Source organism: Triticum urartu, chromosome 1 (assembly GCF_003073215.2).
Source record: "Triticum urartu cultivar G1812 chromosome 1, Tu2.1, whole genome shotgun sequence".
Classification (NCBI taxonomy): Eukaryota; Viridiplantae; Streptophyta; class Magnoliopsida; order Poales; family Poaceae; genus Triticum; species Triticum urartu.
The window spans coordinates 368,640,449-368,661,302 of NC_053022.1; the positions used below are offsets into that span (position 1 = coordinate 368,640,449).

Sequence of the window (20,854 nt, forward strand, 5' to 3'; positions counted from 1 at the left end):
ATCTACTACAGTTTGAATTGGTATTTTATCGCTCTCTGGTAGAAAAATGAAAATTATTTTCGTGAGCGCATACTTTCTGTTTTTATCAGCAAGATCAAACAACAATCACCCAAGAAGATCCTAAAGGCTTTACTTGGCACAAACAGTAACTAAAACATAAAAAAACACAATCATAACAGAGGCTAGATGAATTATTTATTACTAAACAGGAACAAAAAGCAAAGAACAAAAATAAAATTGGGTTGCCTCTCAACAAGTGCTATCGTTTAATGCCCCTAGCTAGGCATAAAAACAAGAATAGATCTAGGCATTGCCGTCTTCTCCCTTTTGGTGATAAAGAGAGAATTTCTTATCTAAAGCACTTATCTTTCTATTTTGTGAGAGTACGTGGCCATTAATGGTAGAAGAAAGATTAAGCACGCTACAAAAATTTGCATCTAAGCTAGCCTTCATCTCTTTGATAATTTCATTCTGATAAAAACACAAAAGAGAGGTGGATTCAACCTTTTCACTCATGGGGTGCCCAAATATAGCTTTCATCTTTTCATAGGTATCGATGGCATCCCCCTCAAGAAAACCTTCTTCAAAAATAGAATCCAAAACTTGCTTGAAAGAAGAAGGTAACCAACATAAAAACTTTTTAAGTAAATCTCAATATGATATTGGGGCACATAACTGGCTCGGATCCTTAATAGCCTATCCCAAGCATCTTTCAAAGATTCATCAAGCAAATAATGAAAAATTCTGGGATCATCTTCATCAAAATTATTCAAGCTCTCATCGATAATCCCGGTAGGTCTTTCCATAGCATCATTATTTGTGAGCTTAGAAAGGACAGAGGGACTATCCAAAGTATTAAAACCCGGGAGAAAATCCTTAGCCCCTTTTGGTTTGGCCATGGCAATAGAAAGGCAAAGGTTTTTGAAAATCGTTTTAGAAATGGGGGAGAGAAAAACGAGAGGCGAATGGCAAATAATGTAATGCGAGGGAGAAGAGTTTATGATGGGTACTTGGTATGTCTTGACTTGGCATAGATCTCGCCGGCAACGGCGCCAGAAATCCTTCTTGCTACCTCTTGAGCATGTGTTGGTTTTCCCTTGAAGAGGAAAGGGTGATGCAGCAAAGTAGCGTAAGTATTTCCCTCAGTTTTTGAGAACCAAGGTATCAATCCAGTAGAAGACAATGCACAAGTCACCTAGTACCTGCACAAACAATCAAGAACCTTGCAACCAACGCGATAAAGGGTTGTCAATCCCTTCACGCTCACTCGCAAAGGTGAGATCTGATAAAGATAGTAAAGTAAATATTTTTGGTATTTTGTTGTATAGATTGGAAAGTAAAGATTGCAAAATAGTAAACGAGATGCGATGTAAATAAAAGAGATGCAATATAATAAGAAAGAGACCCGGGGGGCATAGGTTTCACTAGTGGCTTCTCTCAAGATAGCATGTATTATGATGGGTGAACAAATTACTGCAGAGCAATTGATAGAAAAGCGCATAGTTATGAGAATATCTAGGCAATGATCATGAATATAGGCATCACGTCCGTGTCAAGTAGATCGAAACGATTCTGCATCTACTACTATTACTCCACACATCGACCGCTATCCAGCATGCATCTAGAGTATTAAGTTCATAAGAATAGAGTAACACTTTAAGCAAGATGTCATGATGTAGAGGGATAAACTCAAGCAATATGATATAAACCCCATATTTTTATCCTCGATGGCAACAATACAACACGTGCCTTGCTGCCCCTATTGTCACTGGGAAAGGACACCGCAAGATTGAACCCAAAGCTAAGCACTTCTCCCATTGCAAGAAAGATCAATCTAGTAGGCCAAGCTAAACCGATAATTCGAAGAGACTTGCAAAGATATCAAATCATGCATATAAGAATTAATAGAAGAACCAAATAATATTCACAAATAATCTTGTTCATAAACCCACAATTCATCAGATCTCGGCAAACACGCCGTAAAAGAGTATTACATCGAATAGATCTCCAAGGACATCGAGGAGAACTTTGTATCGAGAATCAAAGAGAGAGAAGAAGCCATCTAGCTAATAACTATGGACCCGAAGGTCTGTGGTAAACTACCCACGCTTCATCGGAGAGGCTATGGTGTTGATGTACAAGCCCTCCGTGATCGATTCCCCCTCCGGCAGATCGTCGGAAAAGGCCCCAAGATGGGATCTCACGGGTACAGAAGGTTGCGGCGGTGGAAAAGTGGTTCCGTGGCTCTCTGCGATCCATCTAGGGTATAAGAGTATATATGGACGGAAGAAGTACATTGGTGGAGCTACGTGGGGCCCACGAGGGTGGGGGGCGCCTACCCCCTGGGCGCGCCCTCCTGCCTCGTGGATGCCTCATGGAGTTCCAGACTTCAACTCCAAGTCTTCTGGTTTGCTTTCGGTCCAAGAAAGATCATCGCGAAGGTTTCATTCCGTTTGGTATTCCTTTTTTGCGAAAGTCTAAAATAGGCAAATACTAGGCCTCCGGTTAATAGGTTAGTCCCAAAAATAATATAAAAGAGCATATTAAAGCCTATTAAACATCCAAAACAGAAAATATAATAGCATGTAACAATAAAAAATTACAGATACGTTGGAGACGTATCAGCGGACATGTCTGGACAACCCCATTTTCGCCCCACATATGGGTTGGGTTTGGAGTGACAATTCATCACACTGCAACAAACACACCAAGAATTACATCAATGGATCAGAATCATGTAGGGTTGCTCATGTGATCTTTGTATTGAATAATAAGGGAGAGAGGATGCCACATAGCTACTGTTACGGACACATAGTCCGAGGAGGACTACTCACACATGATCTTTGTATATCAAATCCTATCTTATGCTTATCGACATTTCTGAGGAGAGGGCTAATGAACTAGCCAACCAGATGGGATGCATAACAAAGGGCATGCCCTTTACATATCTCAGACTTCCTATGGGAGCTACCATGCCCAAAATTGATAATATTATATGGCTAGAGTGAGTAGATTTGATAAAAAGCTATCTAGCATTGCATTCATGCAGTCCTATGCTGGAAGACTTGTACATCAGAAAGTTGTTATACAAGTGTCAACACCATGGACTTGGCTCCATTGCCAAGGGACACGCACATCACATATACTAAGGTGAATTCTATCATTTATGTGAGTCTACTTGGTTCTCTCTTAGATGATACACTACTTGACCCCTCTCATGCATGTATAGGTTTGAGAGGAGCTTCATGCGCAACGAGAGGAGTACAAGCACAAGAGGACGACAACACCATCCAAGAGGGAACCATGAAAGCGGCGATAGAAGAAGTGGTGTGAAAAATGCACCATCGGACAGTCCGGTCAGCGTCTGCACGAGGCTCCAAACCATCTGTTGCCACCGAACTGTCCGGTCAGGAGGGCCAGATTGTCTAGTCAACCATACTGTCCGGCAGCGCGCTTGCATGCAGAATTTGGGAAAAATTCATGTATCTTTACCCTTTTGCCCCTTACTTACCCTTTCATGCCTTGGACCTACATATATCACTCATCATCATCATCCATTTTAGGATTAGCAAAGAGCCAAAGACTAGAACTAAAATCATAGAGCTTTGCTCATGTTTCTCCCTCTTTGTGGGATCTATCTTCTCTAGTGGAACCAAAGCCTCCTAATGGAAGAAGGATTCCCCAAGTAAATCATCAAGGCCTTCTAATGGAAGAATGATTCCCCAAGTGAATCATTAAGACTTGCACTGATGGAGAAAAATGGCTTCATAAAAGCATCAAGCCCTCCTTGTCTTAGGACTTGGGAAAGAAACCCTAACTTATTCCGTCTCTCTCTTTGGATGATTTGAAACAAGGATCTATCTATGTGTATCTTTTATTTGCATTTGTGTGTTGATTTGAGTGTTTCCCTCGCATATCCTCTAGTGTTCATCGTGTTCTTCCTTGCAGTAGTCACCATGGGATGCATGCCACTAAGTGTTGGTGCCCAATTCGGTAGCCTCCCCCTCCCCGTCCCACCCCAAGTGAACATGGGGAAAAGGATATGCCTCTCCCCATGGACGGTGGCCGCTACTGCAAAGGGACGGTGGGCGCCACGACAAGCAAGGGTGGCGGCGCTGCGAACATGCACCACCTACACTGTGAGCGATCATCTAGTGATGATGTGAGCACTGTGGATGGTGTTGCGGTAGTGATGGCCACAACTTACGCCTGGTGCTACAAGGCCGACACTTGATGGGGCGTGGCGCTGCAAAGCCAACCCCGAGCTCTTAGAAAAGGTGACCATCAGAGCTTTCAAGGTTCGTCGATGATATGCCGGCACTGTAACATCGGTCGGGGCGACGGCGACAGATGACTCACGATACAATGAGTAGGCCACACGATGCTGCGGTGCGGCAATAGGGCCAGGTGTTGCAAGACCACGTTGGATGTTGCAGGCTGACCGCGGCACTACCGCAAGGACGACGAGCGCGCTGCAGGAGGGTCAATGGGCGCGGGGTGCTGCAAAGTGCCAGCTGCCGTGAGGGGCCACACAGAGGTGCGGTGAGGCACTGAGGCTGGTCACGAGTCGACTGATTTCCTAAGAAAAAATCGGCTGACCCGCGTAGCCCAAAACCTAGCATCTCATCACAAAACTAAGCTCGCGTCCCATTACACGGAAAAAAAGGGCCACCTGTAAGGCCGTGTAGAACTCCCTCTCCCGGCCTGTGGCCTCCGGACAACCAGTCAACCAGAGAGGAGAGCGCGTCGCGTCGCGCGCACGAGCAGGCGCCGGAAACATGGCCACGGCGGCGCACGCGAGACGGCTGGCGGCCTCGCGCGACGACCCGTCGGCCGCCCCGACGTCGGGGAGGTCCCAGTTCGACCTCTCGTCGGGGGCGGCCACCGCCGTGGTGTTCCTCTCCATCATCCTCTGCTTCATCCTGCTCTGCACCTACTGCCGCTGCGCTCGGCAGCGCGCCATCGCGGCCGCGCGCGGCGGCCGCGCCATGCGCCACGGCTTCCCGAGCGCCCTCCTCCGCCCGGCCGACGGCGCGGCGCTGACCGTGGTGCGCTACGCCGACGCCGGCGCCGGCGCCAAGAAGGGGCTGCAGCCGGAGGGGGACTGCCCCGTCTGCCTCGAGGCCTTCGGCGACGACGACGGCGTCAAGGTCGTCCCGGCGTGCGGCCACGTCTTCCACGCCCCCTGCATCGACCGGTGGCTCGACGTGCGCAACTCGTGCCCCGTCTGCCGGTGCGTCGTGGTCTGCCACTACGCCGCCCGCGCAGGCCCGGGTGCCGGCGACGACGGCGACGACCAGGAGGTCGTCCTGGAGCGCGTGGTCGCCATGATCGAAGCTATAAGAGAAGAGGAGGCCGCGGCGAGGCGCGCGCCGGCGACCGCGAGGGTCCGGGGGTGATGACGCGTACGTGCCTCGGGTTGTACAGGCACAGCTAACCTAACTGGGTAAGTTTCTGTTGTAGCTTTGGTGTGATAGTACAGAGTGATAATAAATTCACAACTGTGCAAGTTCTTTTAAGAACACTGAGTTTTTTTTTTTTTGCAGGGGACTTTAAGAACACTGAGTTGTATATATTCAAAGCTATATAATGTAATGTGATGACTGTCAGTTTCTTTGTTCAATAAAAATGGCTAGGAATTAGGCACCTTATTTCTGAAAATTCGGCGAAAAGCATTCCTAAGTTTGCTGGTCTATTACCGTGGTAGACTCCGAAGAGGCAAAACTAATGCAAATATATAAGAAAAGGTATTATAAACCATGTTAGTTGTCAGTTGATCTATTTTTTTATTAATTGTGTTTGTATTTGTTAGGATATTTTGTTAAATGTATAGATGTTAATCATTTTGAGTATGTATAACGAACCACCACCTTAGTTGCAGACATTATAAACCAGCTAAGCTATATTCTCGAGGCTATCATACAATTGTACAGGCATAGACAGCAAGCCAGAAATTGAGAAAGAAGTCTCCTCCTTGTGTTGGCTAAAGGGAGCACAAATCATTGACCCCTTCCTCGCCTGACCCTCCATTTTCAGAATATAAATAGATGTAAATGGGGCCAAGCCAACTAGGAGACGTTTTGTTCTATATTGCTTATATTATTGGATAGGTATTAGGTGGTTGCTTTCCAAATCCAATTGTTGCCTGCGCCAATTTGTCACTTGGCAAGACTACAGCCCGCTAGATAGTGACACGTCGAATACCCAATTTGAGCTTTCGCCAATTATAAATAAATAAAAATAAAATAAATTGAGCTATCTCATCCCAGTTCCTATCAGATATGATTTTTTAGGTAGAGTAGCATACTAGTTTGTACGGAGTATATATGAAGCCTCGCAACCCATATGGCTTAATAATTACTCCCTCCAGGCCATTTGAACTAAAACCTCGTCAATCTTTATGGATCGGAGGGAGTAATATTATGTTAGGTACTAAAATTATTTGTCTAAAATACATGCAGCACATTTCGGAGCGCCCACCGCATGTTTTCAAGATCAGTTCAGTTCAGAAGCCATGCTTCACGTTTCAGCCAAGAGGAGCATATCCTTGGCTTTGAACACAGGATCCTATCAGCTGATCCATACTTTCACCGAAGCTGGTGAGTGCAAGGGACATTCGAAAGGCCGCTGTCTAAACACAAGTTCTTATTTCTTGATCAGCATGCAAGCCAAGAGTTCTCCAGGCACCAATGCATGAACATCATCACATGTGGACTGAACCAACTGTTTTCTTCAATGATGACCTGACTGCCAACAGTTTCAGATTGTCCAGTCATCCCCCATTTCTTTCTTTGCTACTAAAGACCTCTTGTAACCATTGCTCTGTTGGGTCCCACTGTCACATTCAATCAGAGAAGCTATATGCCAAATTGTGTTTGACAGAATACTGTCCTCAAAAAGCGAATAACAAAGTAATCGACAGACTATGTGCATATACTCCCTCCATCTCAAAATAAGTGTCTCAACTTTGTGTTGTACTAAAGTCGAAACACTTATTTTGGGACGAAGTGAGTATTATATTACATGTGAAAGAACATTAGCCTACAAAAGGATATCACGTGACCAACTATACAATTCAGCAAGAAAAACTACACTTATCAGCAGTTGATTAATCTACAAAGATGAACTAACCAACGGTTATGTTGGCTCTGTCACTCTGTGTAAAGGGAAGAGTGGTCTGTGTGGTTATATGAACCGATGAATTTTAGGCTATCCCCTAGCACCACATATGCTTGTGAAGTTGTGATAACTAATAATCGGTTGAGACTAAGTGTAGTAGGGCCTCCCAACTGCTAACTGTGAATGGTTGTTGCCATGTGATTGCTTCATCACTGAGACCTGAGAAGTGAGAACCATGAGCATTTTATTCTTTTGGGGGCACAGCTTCCGGTGCAGCTCAGAGCACATATCCAGTTCTGCACTTGCTTGGAATTACTCAGCTCTTGCACGGTGGTTGTCTGGGAATGCCGGTACCCTCCGACGTCGACAAAATATGTCCTGATAATTAGATAACCAAGTCGTTATGAGGACACAAATACTGATTGATGTACTCATGCTCACGCTCATGCATCTACAAGATCAGGAAAGTATAAAGAGTTATCAGTGATTTCCTCATTGATAGAGGGTTTACTGCCATAAGCTTCTTCAATGAAAGAGTTTACTGTCATAATTTTCTTCAATGAAAGAGGGTTTCTTACCACTTGATAAGTGTAGTTTAGCCCAATTTTATGACACGTTATCTGCTATCAAACCATGCAGTCCATGTGCCGCCAATGTTACACATTCATGTTACTGTTACTTTTTTGAGCTTCATCATAACAAATCAACTTTTTATGGTGGGATTCCCAGTACTACATTAGCTAGTATCTACTGCATCTGTCATGGTGTGTCTGATATTCGATAGCAGGTAAAGTTTTATCGAAGTAGCAGCCTTGAATTTAACCCAATTTTTTTTCATGCTCCACATCTAAGAAATCAAGTTGCAATTGCATGTAATCGAAGGAGCAGGAGAATACATGAAGTACCTGTACTGTGGACTGTGGGCCTTACGGTTATGGCACACAGTTGCTCGTCATCCCCTAGAACCATCGTCCCTTCCTTGCAGTTGCACTTTTCAACTCCATAACTAGTTCTTCTCGTTGAGCCTCCACTTCTGCATATTGCATGCTCACGTTGAGTAACCGATCCTGCATATCTTTTAGCTCTGACTCCAGTTGTGCTATCCTGTTCCCATCCTTGTTATCCTTTTCATCCCTTCGACCGAGTTGTCCCTCTCCCGTTGGACTGTACAGGGTAAAAAGAGAGTATGATCTTCTGAAAGGTACCCCGATATCATTGATTGATGCCTTACAGTAGTAAAAACCGCATGAAACGAAAACCATTCTAATGTGCACAATATTTTGATCATGATAATGGTATGATAAAGGTTATATATTAGAAGTTGTCCATTTACGGACGCACAAATCAAATGTCTCACTGTTTCTTTTCTCTCAATTAATAGAAACATTTTGACTGCACGCATTCTAGGATGTCATCTATTTCCAAATGGATGTGTTTTGCACAAGGAGACCATCTGGGGGCGGCAATGTTGCACCCTTATATTAGATGCACTGGTGACAGCAGCAAGTAACGGCTGAAAAGCAGCTGGGAGCATGCATCCAAACTATCTTTTTGTATAGAATAGTTTTTTATTTTTGAACATTTTTTGTATAGAATAGTTAATACCACACGGATAATTTTACATGAATGTTGTTTCTTATTATGGGAATGTTAGAAATCTGACGTCAATTTTTAACCATGGCAAATCAACCGTTTTTATGGCAAATTGTGTTGTCGCCAGGATGGCAATTTCCTTTAGCAAGCATGGCAAATCCTGGCAAAAAACTAAACATGGCAAGAATTTGCCATGGTTGCTAAAGGAAATTGCCATCCTCGCGACGATATAATTTGCCATCTCAGGCGTTCGATTTGCCATGCTAAAAAATCTGACGTTCGATTTGTAGCGAAATACCTCTTTTTAATGCTTAATGGAGTGGCATAGATGGTCTGCAGCCTTAAGAACATGGGAGTTTAATTAAGACTCCCATATGCATGGTATAGCAAAGGAAATCTAGTGAAAATGTGTTTTGCTAGTAACAGATGTCAGAGGGAGGAGGGATGCGATAAATCACTAAACCTTTGCAGCTGCGCCCTATATGATTTATTTTCCTCCAATGCATCAGCAAGTCTAGTCTCCAGTAATTCTAGCTTTGAGTGAATGTCTAGATCTTCATTAACATGAGTACCTCCATTGTCATTAGCAGCGTCGTCATTACCCTAAAGTAGCAAGGAAATAGTTAAGTGAAATAGTGCACATGGCCATCACATTTAAATCTACGTAACCCTGATCTAGAACAAGTTGAGTTATACTTCTAAATGGCTCACCTTATTTACTACAAGCTTTGCTTGAGTGGATTTACGACGATTTTCTTCATCGGCATCATGCAAAGTACTCTGGATACAAGAGACTTGGTCTGTTAACATGGCCTTCTGCACCTTTAGTTCTTCACATTCTTCAGATAGTGACTGCAGACGCTCTTCTAATTTTGTCTTTTCAAACTTAGCCTGATCAAGAGAACTTTGTAGTTTGAAAACTTCATCTTGGATGCTTGCCATTTTGCTAACCTGGATTTTTAGTCCAGAAATTTCCTCCATTACTTCCTGTTTCTCATAATCACTGGATTTATACTTCAACTCTAGTTCGTCTGAAGTTTTCCTTAAGTTTTCTTCATTGGATCTAGCAGCTTCCATCAATCTTGTCATATGCTCAACATCTGTTGTCAGTGTTTCCTCATTATGTTTGGATGCGTTAAGCGAATCAATCAGGCCTTTAATTTTGGTTTTAGACTCTGTACGAAGATCTTCCAACTGAGACTGATAATGTCTCATTTGTGCACTGACATCTTCAAGGTTAGCCTCAAGTTTGGCCTTGTCTGCTCGCAGGATGGAGACCTCATGTATGCTATCCAAGGCGGCACTGTCTTTCTCCCCGTCTGTGGAGGACAGCTGTGCAGTAAGGCTCATGACCTCCCTCTCAAGATTCTTCACTTCACCAATCTTTTCGTTCTCTATCTTGTGTAAAAGGAAATGTGCACTATTTATCCTTTCTTCGTGTTCCTTGTGCTCCTGGAATATATTCTCCAGCTCTGAAAGCAAAGATTGCTCTTTTAAAGTTACCTCTTTTTGAAGCGTAGAGAGTTTTGCCTCTAGGAACTCTGCTGTTTCGAACAAATCCATTGTCTTCCTTTTTGATTGATCTAATTGCTGCTCCAGCTGTGCACAATGGTCATGTAATTCCAGCTTCTGCTTCTTTAGGTCAGCTGTTAGAGTCTGAAGAGAACTGCATTCTTCAGCAACACTATCAATTGTGGCCTGTAGTTTTGCATTTGATCTTCTTAGAGCCTCCGAATCCTCTTGTACTTCTGACAATCTAGTTTGGGACTCCAAATGCTTTTGCTTCATTTCCAGCTTTTGAGCTTCCATCTCTGCTTGCTGCTGTTCTACTAAATCCTTAAGATTTGCGATAAGTGATATAGAATAATCCATTTCTAGCCTGGTTGCCTCCTCTTCACTTGTGAGAGAAGTCAACTGAGACTCTAGTTCAGATATGAACTCGGAAAACTCAATATTCTCTTGTTCCAGCTTTGTTACAAGCAACTCTAGTTCAACTTTGCGGCTTTCAAGCTCGCTAATCTTTCTTTCGAGAACCTTATTGGCAGAAGCATGAGAATCTACGCTACTGGTAAGCACAAGGAGATCTTCTCGCGCTTCATCCAAGCATTTTGATGTCATGCTACTTTCTTCAAGTGATGCTGCCAAACGTTCCTCTAGCTGATCCTTCTCCTTCTGAATATCAGAAATAGTGTTCTCCATTTCTGTCGTACAATGTTGCAGACCATTGATCTCCTGTTCTTTCAGCATAACTGTATGCACAAGCTCATTGATCTTTGTTTCGAGAACCCCATTGGCAGAAACATGGGAATCTACACTGCTGCTAAGCACAAGGAGATCTTCCCGCGCTTCATCCAACCATTTTGAAGTCATGCTACTTTCTTCAAGTGATGCTGCCAAACGTTCCTCTAACTGAGTCTTCTCCTTCTGAATATCAGCAATGGTGTTCTCCATTTCTCTCGTACAGAGTTGCAAACCATCGATCTCCTGTTCTTTCAGCATAACTGTATGCACAAGCTCACTGATCTTTGTTTCGAGAACCTCATTGGCAGAAACATGGGAATCTACACTGCTGGTAAGCACAAGGAGTTCTTCTCGCGCTTCATCCAAACATTTTGAAGTCATGCTAGTTTCTTCAAGTGATGCTGCCAAACGTTCCTCTAACTGACTCTTCTTCTGAATATCAGCAATGGTGTTCTCCATTTCTCCCCTACAATGTTGCAAACTATCTATCTCCTGTTCTTTCAGCATAACTGTGCGCACAAGCTCACTGATCTTTGTTTCGAGAACCTCATTGGCAGAAACATGGGAATCTAAACGTTCCTCTAACTGACTCTTCTCCTTCTGAATATCAGCAATGGTGTTCTCCATTTCTCTCACACAATGTTGCAAACCATCGATCTCCTGTTCTTTCAGCGTAACTGTACGCACAAGCTCACTGATCTTTGTCTCGAGAACCTCATTGGCAGAAACATGAGAATCTACACTGCTGGTAAGCACGAGATCTTCATGCGCTTCAACCAAGCATTTTGAAGTCATGCTACTTTCTTGAAGTGATGCTGCCAAACGTTCCTCTAACTGACTCTTCTCCTTCTGAATATCAGCAATGGTGTTCTCCATTTCTCTTGCACAGTGTTGCAAACCATCGATCTCTTGTTCTTTCAGCTGAACTGTACGCTCAAGCTCACTGATCTTTGTTTCGAGGACCTCATTGGAAGAAACATGGGAATCTACACTGCTGGTAAGCACGAGATCTTCATGCGCTTCAACCAAGCATTTTGAAGTCATGCTACTTTCTTGAAGTGATGCTGCCAAACGTTCCTCTAACTGACTCTTCTCTTTCTGAATATCAGCAATGGTGTTCTCCATTTCTCTCGTACAGTGTTGCAAACCATCGATCTCTTGTTCTTTCAGCTGAACTGTACGCTTCAACACATCTAAGTCAGTTTCAGTATCATCAGGTTCTCCACTTCTCAGTCTATAATGTCTTGAACTACCAGTGTCAGCCCCTTCCAGTTCAGTGGCATGGGAGAGCTTTTCCCTCAGCTCAGATAATTCAAGTGTTCTCTCTTTTAACTCCTCTTGGCTTTTCTGGAACTTCTCTTCTAGCCCACTGAACTCGGACCTAAAATTCTCCAGATTCAACTCAAGGTCAGCACATTTTCTCTCTAGGTGTTTTATCTTATATGTTGGGCTCCCCACGGTGGGCATTTCTTCACTATTAGAAATGCAGGGATCCTCTTCTTTCGCCACCCCACTCGCTTCTTTCAACTTGTATATAAGCCCGAAATTTTCCTCCGTTAATTCAGAAAAGTCATTCTCAAGCTCCTGTATTTTGACCTTCAAAAAATCATTTTCTTTTTCCAATTCAAGATAAATAACATCTGGGCCTGCACCATCTGCATTCTCCATTTTGAGAACACGGTTCAGTTTCTCCCTCAACACTGTGATTTCATCTTCTTTTTGTGACAGTATTCTAGCCCATTCTGCAGCTTCTTGAACTGTCGATTCACTTTTGGAGACCTCGTGATCAGCCACATCACTCACTTGGGGAAGTTTGGACATTTCCACTCTCTGCAGTTCTATCGTTTCTTCCAGTTCTTGGAGAATGGAAACAAGCTCTATATTGGTCTCTTGAGTCTTGTTCAGTTGGGCTGTTACTTGTTCAATTTCTTGCCTCAAGGAATCCTGTTCAGAAAGTGAAGCAGAAAGTTGCCGTTCTAGCTCAGCCTGCTGCTTGGATTTGTCAGCACACTCATTCTTCAATGTCTTCTGTTCAATTTTCAACTTGCGAGAATGTCTCTCCCACACTTTTGCCGCGTTACGTAACTCCTCAAGTTTTTCTTCGGCGGTGTCAAGGTGATTTTTGGATGAATCATCACCATGAGACTTTGATTCTGAGAAACTTGCATCCTGAAATTACAGATGCAGTCTGCAGTTATACATAGTATACACTGAAAAATCGCATGTGCATTCGACTAATGCATGGACTGGGAGTTATCTCCATTGCATACAAAAGAAATAGTGTGCTGATTGCTGAAAAATGAGGTTATTTTCCTTCGTTCGCTGTTATCCATATTCAGATATCTAGTTATCTATAATGCTAGTCTCCTCATATAAAGGATAAATGAACGACAAAAGTTCAGTAGAACCACAGGACCGGGGCTCCATGTCTCTTTGCCGTTACTTCCTCCGTTCCTAAATATAAGCTTTTTTAGAGATTCCAATACAAACTACATACGGAGCAAAATGAGTGAATCCACCCTCTAAAATACATCTATATATATATCCGTATGTGGTCCGTACTGAAATCTCTAAAAAGGCTTATATTTAGAAACGGAGGGAGTAGACGGCAACTCGAGATCTGCACTGTGCAGAGTCATTTGGCCAAGGACCGCTAATCAAGTACAGTAATTTCTTAACCTACGGCGTTGCATACTGTTCTTTGCTGCTCCTTGTCAGAACAGTGAATTATTAAACAATAGTTTCTCTCTCAGCCGAGTACTGCTGTTGTGGCAGAAGGCTGTGTCAGCCCAAGCATTGTGCAGCACAACAATTTAAAATATCTGTCCCATGCATTAAGCCATTCTAGCTAAACAGCCCGCAAATCACACACATTGGCACACATCTCCAGGCCGTTCTTTTTTAAATCAATGACATCTAGAGGTGGAGCCGGGCTCCATGATTCTAAAAGATGGCTCTCACTGAATGGACATCAACAAGTAGATAATATTAGGCAAATAATTGCAAGAGGTGTGGCAACCATAGGTTAGATAAGAAAAATAATCTTTTGTTTGCTTGTTAACTTAGAACAGACATTGACCAGTGGGTTAGAAAATGAGCGGAAATACGAATGTTGATTGGATCTATCTCAGACAGAAGAACACAAAACAAACATCCTCTATTGAACATACATCGGTAGGTACACAATAAAACGGATATGTATTCCCAGAATACACATGTTTAATATAAAAAACATATCAGTCCAAGTGAAAATTTCTGACTGCAGACATTGAGATCTAAGAACAAGATAACTAACGACCCAAGATCATCAATATGAAAGTGTTCTTTGAAAATGGAAGAAGTTTATAAATGTAAATTGTAACTTGGCCATCCTTGTGCACATTGGGCATATAACTGTCTGGGAGTTTGTTTCAAAGATTTCGAGTGCAGGGGGATTAAAATGAGAAGCAATAGATAGCTACAACAACCCAAACTATACTTTTCAGCTAATTTGTCGCCTACTTTAGCTCAAACTCGCAACTCATCAGTGGACAAAACTGTTCGAGCAGGAACTAATATAACATATGAAGGCATTCAAAATGTTTTATGTTAGGCTGTGTATGTGTATGTTTATGCGTGAGAGTCTAGCCCAAGTGGCCCATGTGTACTTGTACATATTTATGTGTACCAATGGAAGAGAAAGAAGAGATTCCACAAATTTCCCCAAAATCCACCTTTTATTTCATTTGATGTACCTGTCATTTATGAGGACCAGCAAAATATTTTCGAAATAAAAGAAAACTTGGACCCATATGAATTTTAGCCAAGGCATCATACCCTATTTCCAGATTCATCTGCATTATCAGCTTCTAAATTATTTTCTGACAAAGACTGAGCACCCTTGTTCAACTTCAACAGAATGTCAAAGACGTCTGCCTTTTTGTCCATCTCATCATTGGTTGGGCTCTCCTTAAGATTAGAAGATAGCCCTTTCCATGATTTCCCACTGCGCATAATGCCAACATGACAACAGAAAATAAGTCCTATGAGCAGTCAAGATACAACAAGTAGTAGAAGTTTTGGCAGTCAAATAGGTGGCCATCAAAGATTAAAGATGCAAATGTTTGCAACCACCAGAGTGAAAATAGGAAATATGGACATGTCAATGTAAAACATGGTCAGGTTACCTTGATTTAGATTTTGCGCCAAGACATTGAATCTTAAGCTGCAATTAAGAAACACCAGAGATCATCATAAACATAATAAACGGAGATTTAGTCGGTGTTTATCAAGAATTTTAGCTAACAGCTAGAGATAACTTTCCTCTAGAAATTTACCTTAAACCCACCCCGGCAATGCGAATCAAAACTTGTGAACAGTAACAAAAATAGGTCTAAATAACATCATTACCCCATGAATGTCTTGAAACATTACGATTTGGCATTAACTATTATTTTATCTGAGACCTGCTGTTTAGTTGATGAAAGACAAAAATATCATACAGAGAAATGATAATTTGGAAAAATTATTTATGAGTTCATCTGTAAGAGCTAAAATTATCAAATCTAATGCTTTCTGCTGGGCTATACAAGTGCATACTGCTAGTAATACTAGTAGGTTACAAACAGAGGCTCGCAACCATTAACTAACATGCAGATGATAGTCTAGAATCTAGAGAAAGTTAAGCATTTATTGTACATCCAAGAATCAACTAATATAGATGGCACATGGCAGGTCAACAGAATATGAGTAAAATCCTAGAGAAAGTTAATCACTTCAGGGACCGAACAGTATAACTAGATGGACCAAAGCCATTGTTAAATTTGAAGATCATATGGGATCCAATAAACCATCAGAAATTCTCTGGGGTAAAACAAGTACAGCTAAATGAAATCTACCTGTAAAACTGTGCCAGAATTGCAATTCTTCAATGGCAAAGAGATGTCAGTGGAGTCTGATGAACTGAGATAGTTCGTCAGATTTAGGTACGCTTCCCCAAGAACAGCAGTTCTTGTTGATCCCTGTAACAGGAGATATGTTGTTAGTAAGCCAACGGAATAATAAAGGAATGGAAATTTGATAGGCAAGTGAATGAGGTGGAAAAACATGCTGGCAATGGCCATACCATGGAAACAACAATCTTGCACTGGCACTCCTGAAATTCTTGTGACACTTCATCTTTAGGAAACCGAATTGCATGCAGGATGGAGTCATGCCATTGACAAGCTCCATTAATAGCAGCCGCTTTACTTGACTTGGCAATTGTTTTTCCACTGTCTACTGACGTGATTGTAATGAGCAGCCTGTCTGATACTACTGGTACCTGTTGAGCAAGCACCAATAAGAAATTCATCAACAAACCTGTGTCATCCATTTGTATCGGTATGTTATTTCCTTTGAATGATCTGCCGCACTGCCATGTGTTTCCATATCATACCAAACAAAATAACTACAGCTATTCAAACAATTACTATTAGATCTTGCAAATCCTCAAGTGTCACCGAATGAAGTAGCAAAAATCCTCGATTTGTCCTAACAACCCATCTTCAATCGAACTACTTTAAAATGCATGCGTGCTGCTAGGATTTCGATCGAAGCATGTCCTGCCTAGTATAAATGGGAAACTCGCAACCTTCAGATGCCTCAACAGCCGAATGTTGACGGCATGATCGGAACTAAGCTTAAATATGTCTAGTTTGCTAAGAACTCTCAATAAATTGATCTCCGAGCACATGAGCAGATCAGCATTCCCTCTGCGACCGGCATCGCCTTTCTCTAACGGAGACAAAAACACACAAAACGTGGCTAAGGACGAAGCTTCTCCCGGTGTAGGACCAGAATAGGCATGTACATTTATCGATCTTCCTGAACATGCACGTTTCAGTCACACGTTTATGCTGCTCAACCCATCACCGATGAATTTCCGGATCCACCCCACGAGTACAAATTACCATTCGAAATCTATTCGATACAATAGGAAATTAATTCAAGATTCAACCCATCTCGCGAAGCTTTCACTAACCCAGAGACGGAAACGCATTGAGATTCCCGGGTAACGAAACACCCTAGCAACCCCCGAACCAGCAATCCCGAATCGGTCGGAATGCAGCGGTGCGACGTGAAGAGAATGCGTTCCCGATCAACATCACCTGAACGGCGTGGAAGCCGGAGAACCTGAACTCCATCCGCACGCCGAGCCGGACCGACGAGCGGCCCCCATTCTGCCTCGACCTCCCGCCGCCCCTCCCTCCCCTGCCGGCGTCCCCGGACTCGTCCATTGGCGCCGCCCGATCACCCCACGTCGCTCAGGCGCGGCCCGGCCGGTCGCGCCCTCTTCCCCGTCGCCCCTGCCGCGGCATGGCACGGACCGCTCTGTTCGTCGACGGGGCGGAGGAGGAGCGAAATGGATTGGGGAGGAAATCGCGGGAGGCGGCGAGGAGTTGGCGCCTAGTTTAGCAAATGGGCCGGGAGCTTAACAAGGGTGGGGAACTTCTCGTCTCGCCTTTTTGGCTTTTCTTTTCCAGATTTTCTTTTTTACTTTTCTTTTCCGAATTTATCTTCTTGCTTGTTTTCTGCAATCCAAACGGCGATAAAACATCTCCTGGAAAATAAAAGAAAGACGATACTCCCTACATTATACTCCCTCCGTTCCTAAATACTTATCTTTTTAGGCATTTCAACAAGTGACTATATACGGAACAAAATGAGTGAATCTACACTCTAAAATATGTCTACATATATCCGTATGTAGTAGTCATTTGAAATGTCTAGAAAAACAAGTATTTAGGAACGAAGGGAGTATATTTCTTTTCATGCAACCGTGACACATCATCAAGTCATGCATATTACGCATAAATGGCGATATTTTTTCATTTATCCATCCACAGTCATGCCAAAACAACAAATCAGTGCATTTCACTCCTAAGTTAAGTAATACTCCCTACGTCCTAAAATAAGTGTCTCAACTCTAGTATAACTTTGTACTAAGGTTAGTACAAAGGCGAGACATTTATTCCGAGACGAAGGGAGTACTAGGTTTTAGTTAACATTTTTGCTGTTCCATGTTGTGAGAAGCAGTTGGTATTCTCAAGGTGACTTAGGACTATGGATATTTGTGTAGCCCTATTTGTGTAGCTATCAAATCCACGGTGGTCTGAAAAAAATCCCAACTATCGCTTGGGATTCTCAAGGTGACTTAGGACTAAGGGTCTACAACAGTCGAATCCATCAACCTCCCCCGTCTCCATGGTCAGCTTTGGGCACTGGTATGTGGGAAGACTATGGATATTCACACCTGCAGGGAGATTCGTTATAGGTTGTTAGGTTTTGGTGTCCTCTGTCGCTTGTCCGCCCATTCCCATTGTAGCGCTGCTTGCTTATGCATGGTGTCTGGTTGGGTTCCCCATATGTGAACTCTCAAGTTTTGGGGAAGATTCTTCAACCATGTTGCTTGTGCCTAAATTTATGGTTGTGCTTATGGTATCTTCAATAAGTTTCGCGACAACACTTTAGAGTTGACATGGAGTTGGTCTCCTCCTTTGGCCTTGGTTTACTTCTCCAAGTCAACTTTTCATGCTCGTGGTCGTCATCGCTCGTGTATCTTGGCAATGTCTAGTTACTTTCCGACCACAGTTACAACGACTCTCTGGTTTTCGGCGAGATGCACCAGGTATGGCATCGAGGCAGACCATATGCTTGTATAGATCAGAGACAACGAAGAATTCTCCATGGGCCTCATCCTATTTTATTCTATATGTGTGTTTGTGTAAGACACATAAATTTTTAATATATGGCCTCTAGGCTTATGGAAAAAAGAGCATTGCTACTCTTGATTTGACATGAAAAGCGAACACTCCTTCGACCTTCACTTCCTTTTTGAATTGGGCAAAAGATTTGCCTTTTCTGTTTGATATAGATGGAGCACAAATAGAGGTGGTTGGAGGCTAAATGAAAATGTTGCAAAGAATTGGGAAGATATTCTAGCTAGATGTTTTGCTCTAGCTGAATCCCGATTTTTTCCTTCAAGTATGGGTTAGGAGTTTCCACATCACAGATTTGTTGGCAGAAATGTGATATTTGCGCTCTTCCAAATTTCCTAATTGACGAGGATGATGTGTAACGCCCTCGATGCGGCTATATCTCCTACGTGTCGAAGCATGACTTAAAGGCATAACCACATTGAAAGCAATGTCGCAAGTGAGGTAATCTTCACAACAACCTATGTAAATAAATAAAGGGGTAAAGTACATAGTTGGCTTACACTCGCCACGTCACACAAATACATAAATAAGTCATTACATTCATCCAATACACTCAGGGTCCGACTACGGAACCAAAATAAAGATCAACCCCCAAATGCGACAAAGTCCCCGATCGCCCCAACTGGGCACCACTACTGATCATCTGGGAAAGACACATAGTAACGACGAGAGTCTTCATCGAACTCCCACTTGAGCTCGGTCATGTCATCTGGAACTGTATCATCGGTCCCTGCATCTGGTTTTGGAAGTAATCTGTGAGTCACGGGGACTCAGCAATCTCGCACCCTCGCGATCAAGACTATTTAAGCTTATAGGAAAGGTAAAGGTATGATGGTGGAGCTGCAGCAAGCGACTAGCATATATGGTGGCTAACATGCGCAAATGAGAGAGAGAAGAGAAAGCAAAAGCACGGTCGAACAACTATGATCAAGAAGTGATCCTAGAACAACCTACGTCAAGCATTACTCCAACACCGTGTTCACTTCCCGGACTCCGCCGAGAAGAGACCATCACGGTTACACACGCGGTTGGTGCATTTTAATTAAGTTAAGTTTCAGGTTATCTACAACCGGACATTAACAAATTCCCATCTGCCCATAACCGCGGGCACGGCTTTCGAAAGTTCAAATCCCTGCAGGGGAGTCCCAACTTAGCCCATCACAAGCTCTCACGGTTAAGGAAGGATATTCCTTCTCCCAAGACAATCCGATCAGACTCGGCATCCCGGTTACAAGACATCCTCGACAATGGTAAAACAAGTCCAGCAACACCACCCGAATGTGCCGACATATCCCGATAGGAGTTGTACATATCTCGTTCTCAGGGCACACTCAGATAAGCAATCCGTACAACTAAAACTAGCCCTTGAGTTTCCCCGAGGTGGCGCTGCAAGGGGCTCTAGTTTGGACCAACACTCAGAGGAGCACTGGCCCGGGGGGGTTTAAATAAAGATGACCCTTGGGCTCCGGAAACCCAAGGGAAAAAGAGGCTAGGTGGCAAATGGTAAAACCAAGGTTGGGCATTGCTGGAGGAGTTTTATTCAAGGCGAACTGTCGAAGGGTTCCCATTATAACCCAACCGTGTAAGGAACGCAAAATCCGGGAACATAACACCGATATGACAGAAACTAGGGCGGCAAGAGTGGAACAAAACACTAGGCATAAGGCCGAGCCTTCCACCCTTTACCAAGTATATATGTGCATTAAGATAAACAAGATAATAATGTGATATCCCAACAATAAACAATGTTCCAACAAGGAACAATCTCCAATCTTCACCTGCAACTAGCAACGCTGTAAGAGGGGCTGAGCAAAGCGGTAACATAGCCAAACAACGGTTTGCTAGGACATGGTGGGTTAGAGGTTTGACATGGCAATTTGGGAGGCATGATAAGCAAGTGGTAGGTATCGTAGCATAGGCATAGCAAAAGAGTGAGCATCTAGCGAGCAAAGATAGAAGTGATTTCAAGGGTATGGTCATCTTGCCTGCAAAGTTTTCAGAGTTGCCTTGATCCTCGTAAGCGAACTCAATGGGCTCCTCGTTCACGAACTCATCTCTCGGCTCTACCCAAACAAGAACAACAAGCAAAAGGAACACAATCAACCACGTGCAATGCTCATGCAACATGATGCAAACATGGTATGATATGCGGGATGTGATAT

General features: G+C 43.2%; 2 protein-coding genes across 4 annotated transcripts; one reads left to right on the forward strand and one right to left on the reverse strand.

Annotated features, from left to right (window-relative positions):
* The first annotated feature begins 4,591 nt into the window (after window positions 1-4,591).
* On the forward strand, window positions 4,592-10,117 carry LOC125512976 (RING-H2 finger protein ATL39-like). 3 transcript variants are annotated; one of them, XR_007285629.1, is made up of 3 exons: window positions 4,594-5,446; window positions 5,547-5,747; window positions 6,462-6,926. XR_007285629.1 is itself a non-coding variant. In XM_048678038.1 (2 exons), exon 1 carries the CDS (start codon window positions 4,779-4,781, stop codon window positions 5,397-5,399), a length of 621 nt encoding a protein of 206 aa, XP_048533995.1. In that variant the 5' UTR covers window positions 4,592-4,778; the 3' UTR covers window positions 5,400-5,446; window positions 9,982-10,117. The 3 variants fall into 3 exon arrangements, 2 of the variants coding, with proteins under 2 accessions (XP_048533995.1, XP_048533989.1); XM_048678038.1 differs by lacking the exons at window positions 5,547-5,747; window positions 6,462-6,926 and adding an exon at window positions 9,982-10,117 and having other exon boundaries at window positions 4,592-5,446; XM_048678032.1 differs by lacking the exon at window positions 5,547-5,747 and having other exon boundaries at window positions 4,598-5,446.
* Window positions 7,041-17,530, reverse strand: LOC125512998 (myosin-9-like). Its single transcript, XM_048678047.1, has 9 exons — window positions 17,082-17,530; window positions 16,058-16,255; window positions 15,831-15,953; window positions 15,120-15,157; window positions 14,770-14,938; window positions 9,424-13,122; window positions 9,176-9,315; window positions 8,025-8,283; window positions 7,041-7,497 (listed from the first exon to the last, which is right to left on the reverse strand). The coding sequence occupies exons 1-8, from the start codon at window positions 17,208-17,210 to the stop codon at window positions 8,079-8,081; spliced, it is 4,701 nt and encodes a 1,566-aa protein (XP_048534004.1). The 5' UTR covers window positions 17,211-17,530; the 3' UTR covers window positions 7,041-7,497; window positions 8,025-8,078.
* Between the last annotated feature and the right edge of the window lie 3,324 nt (window positions 17,531-20,854).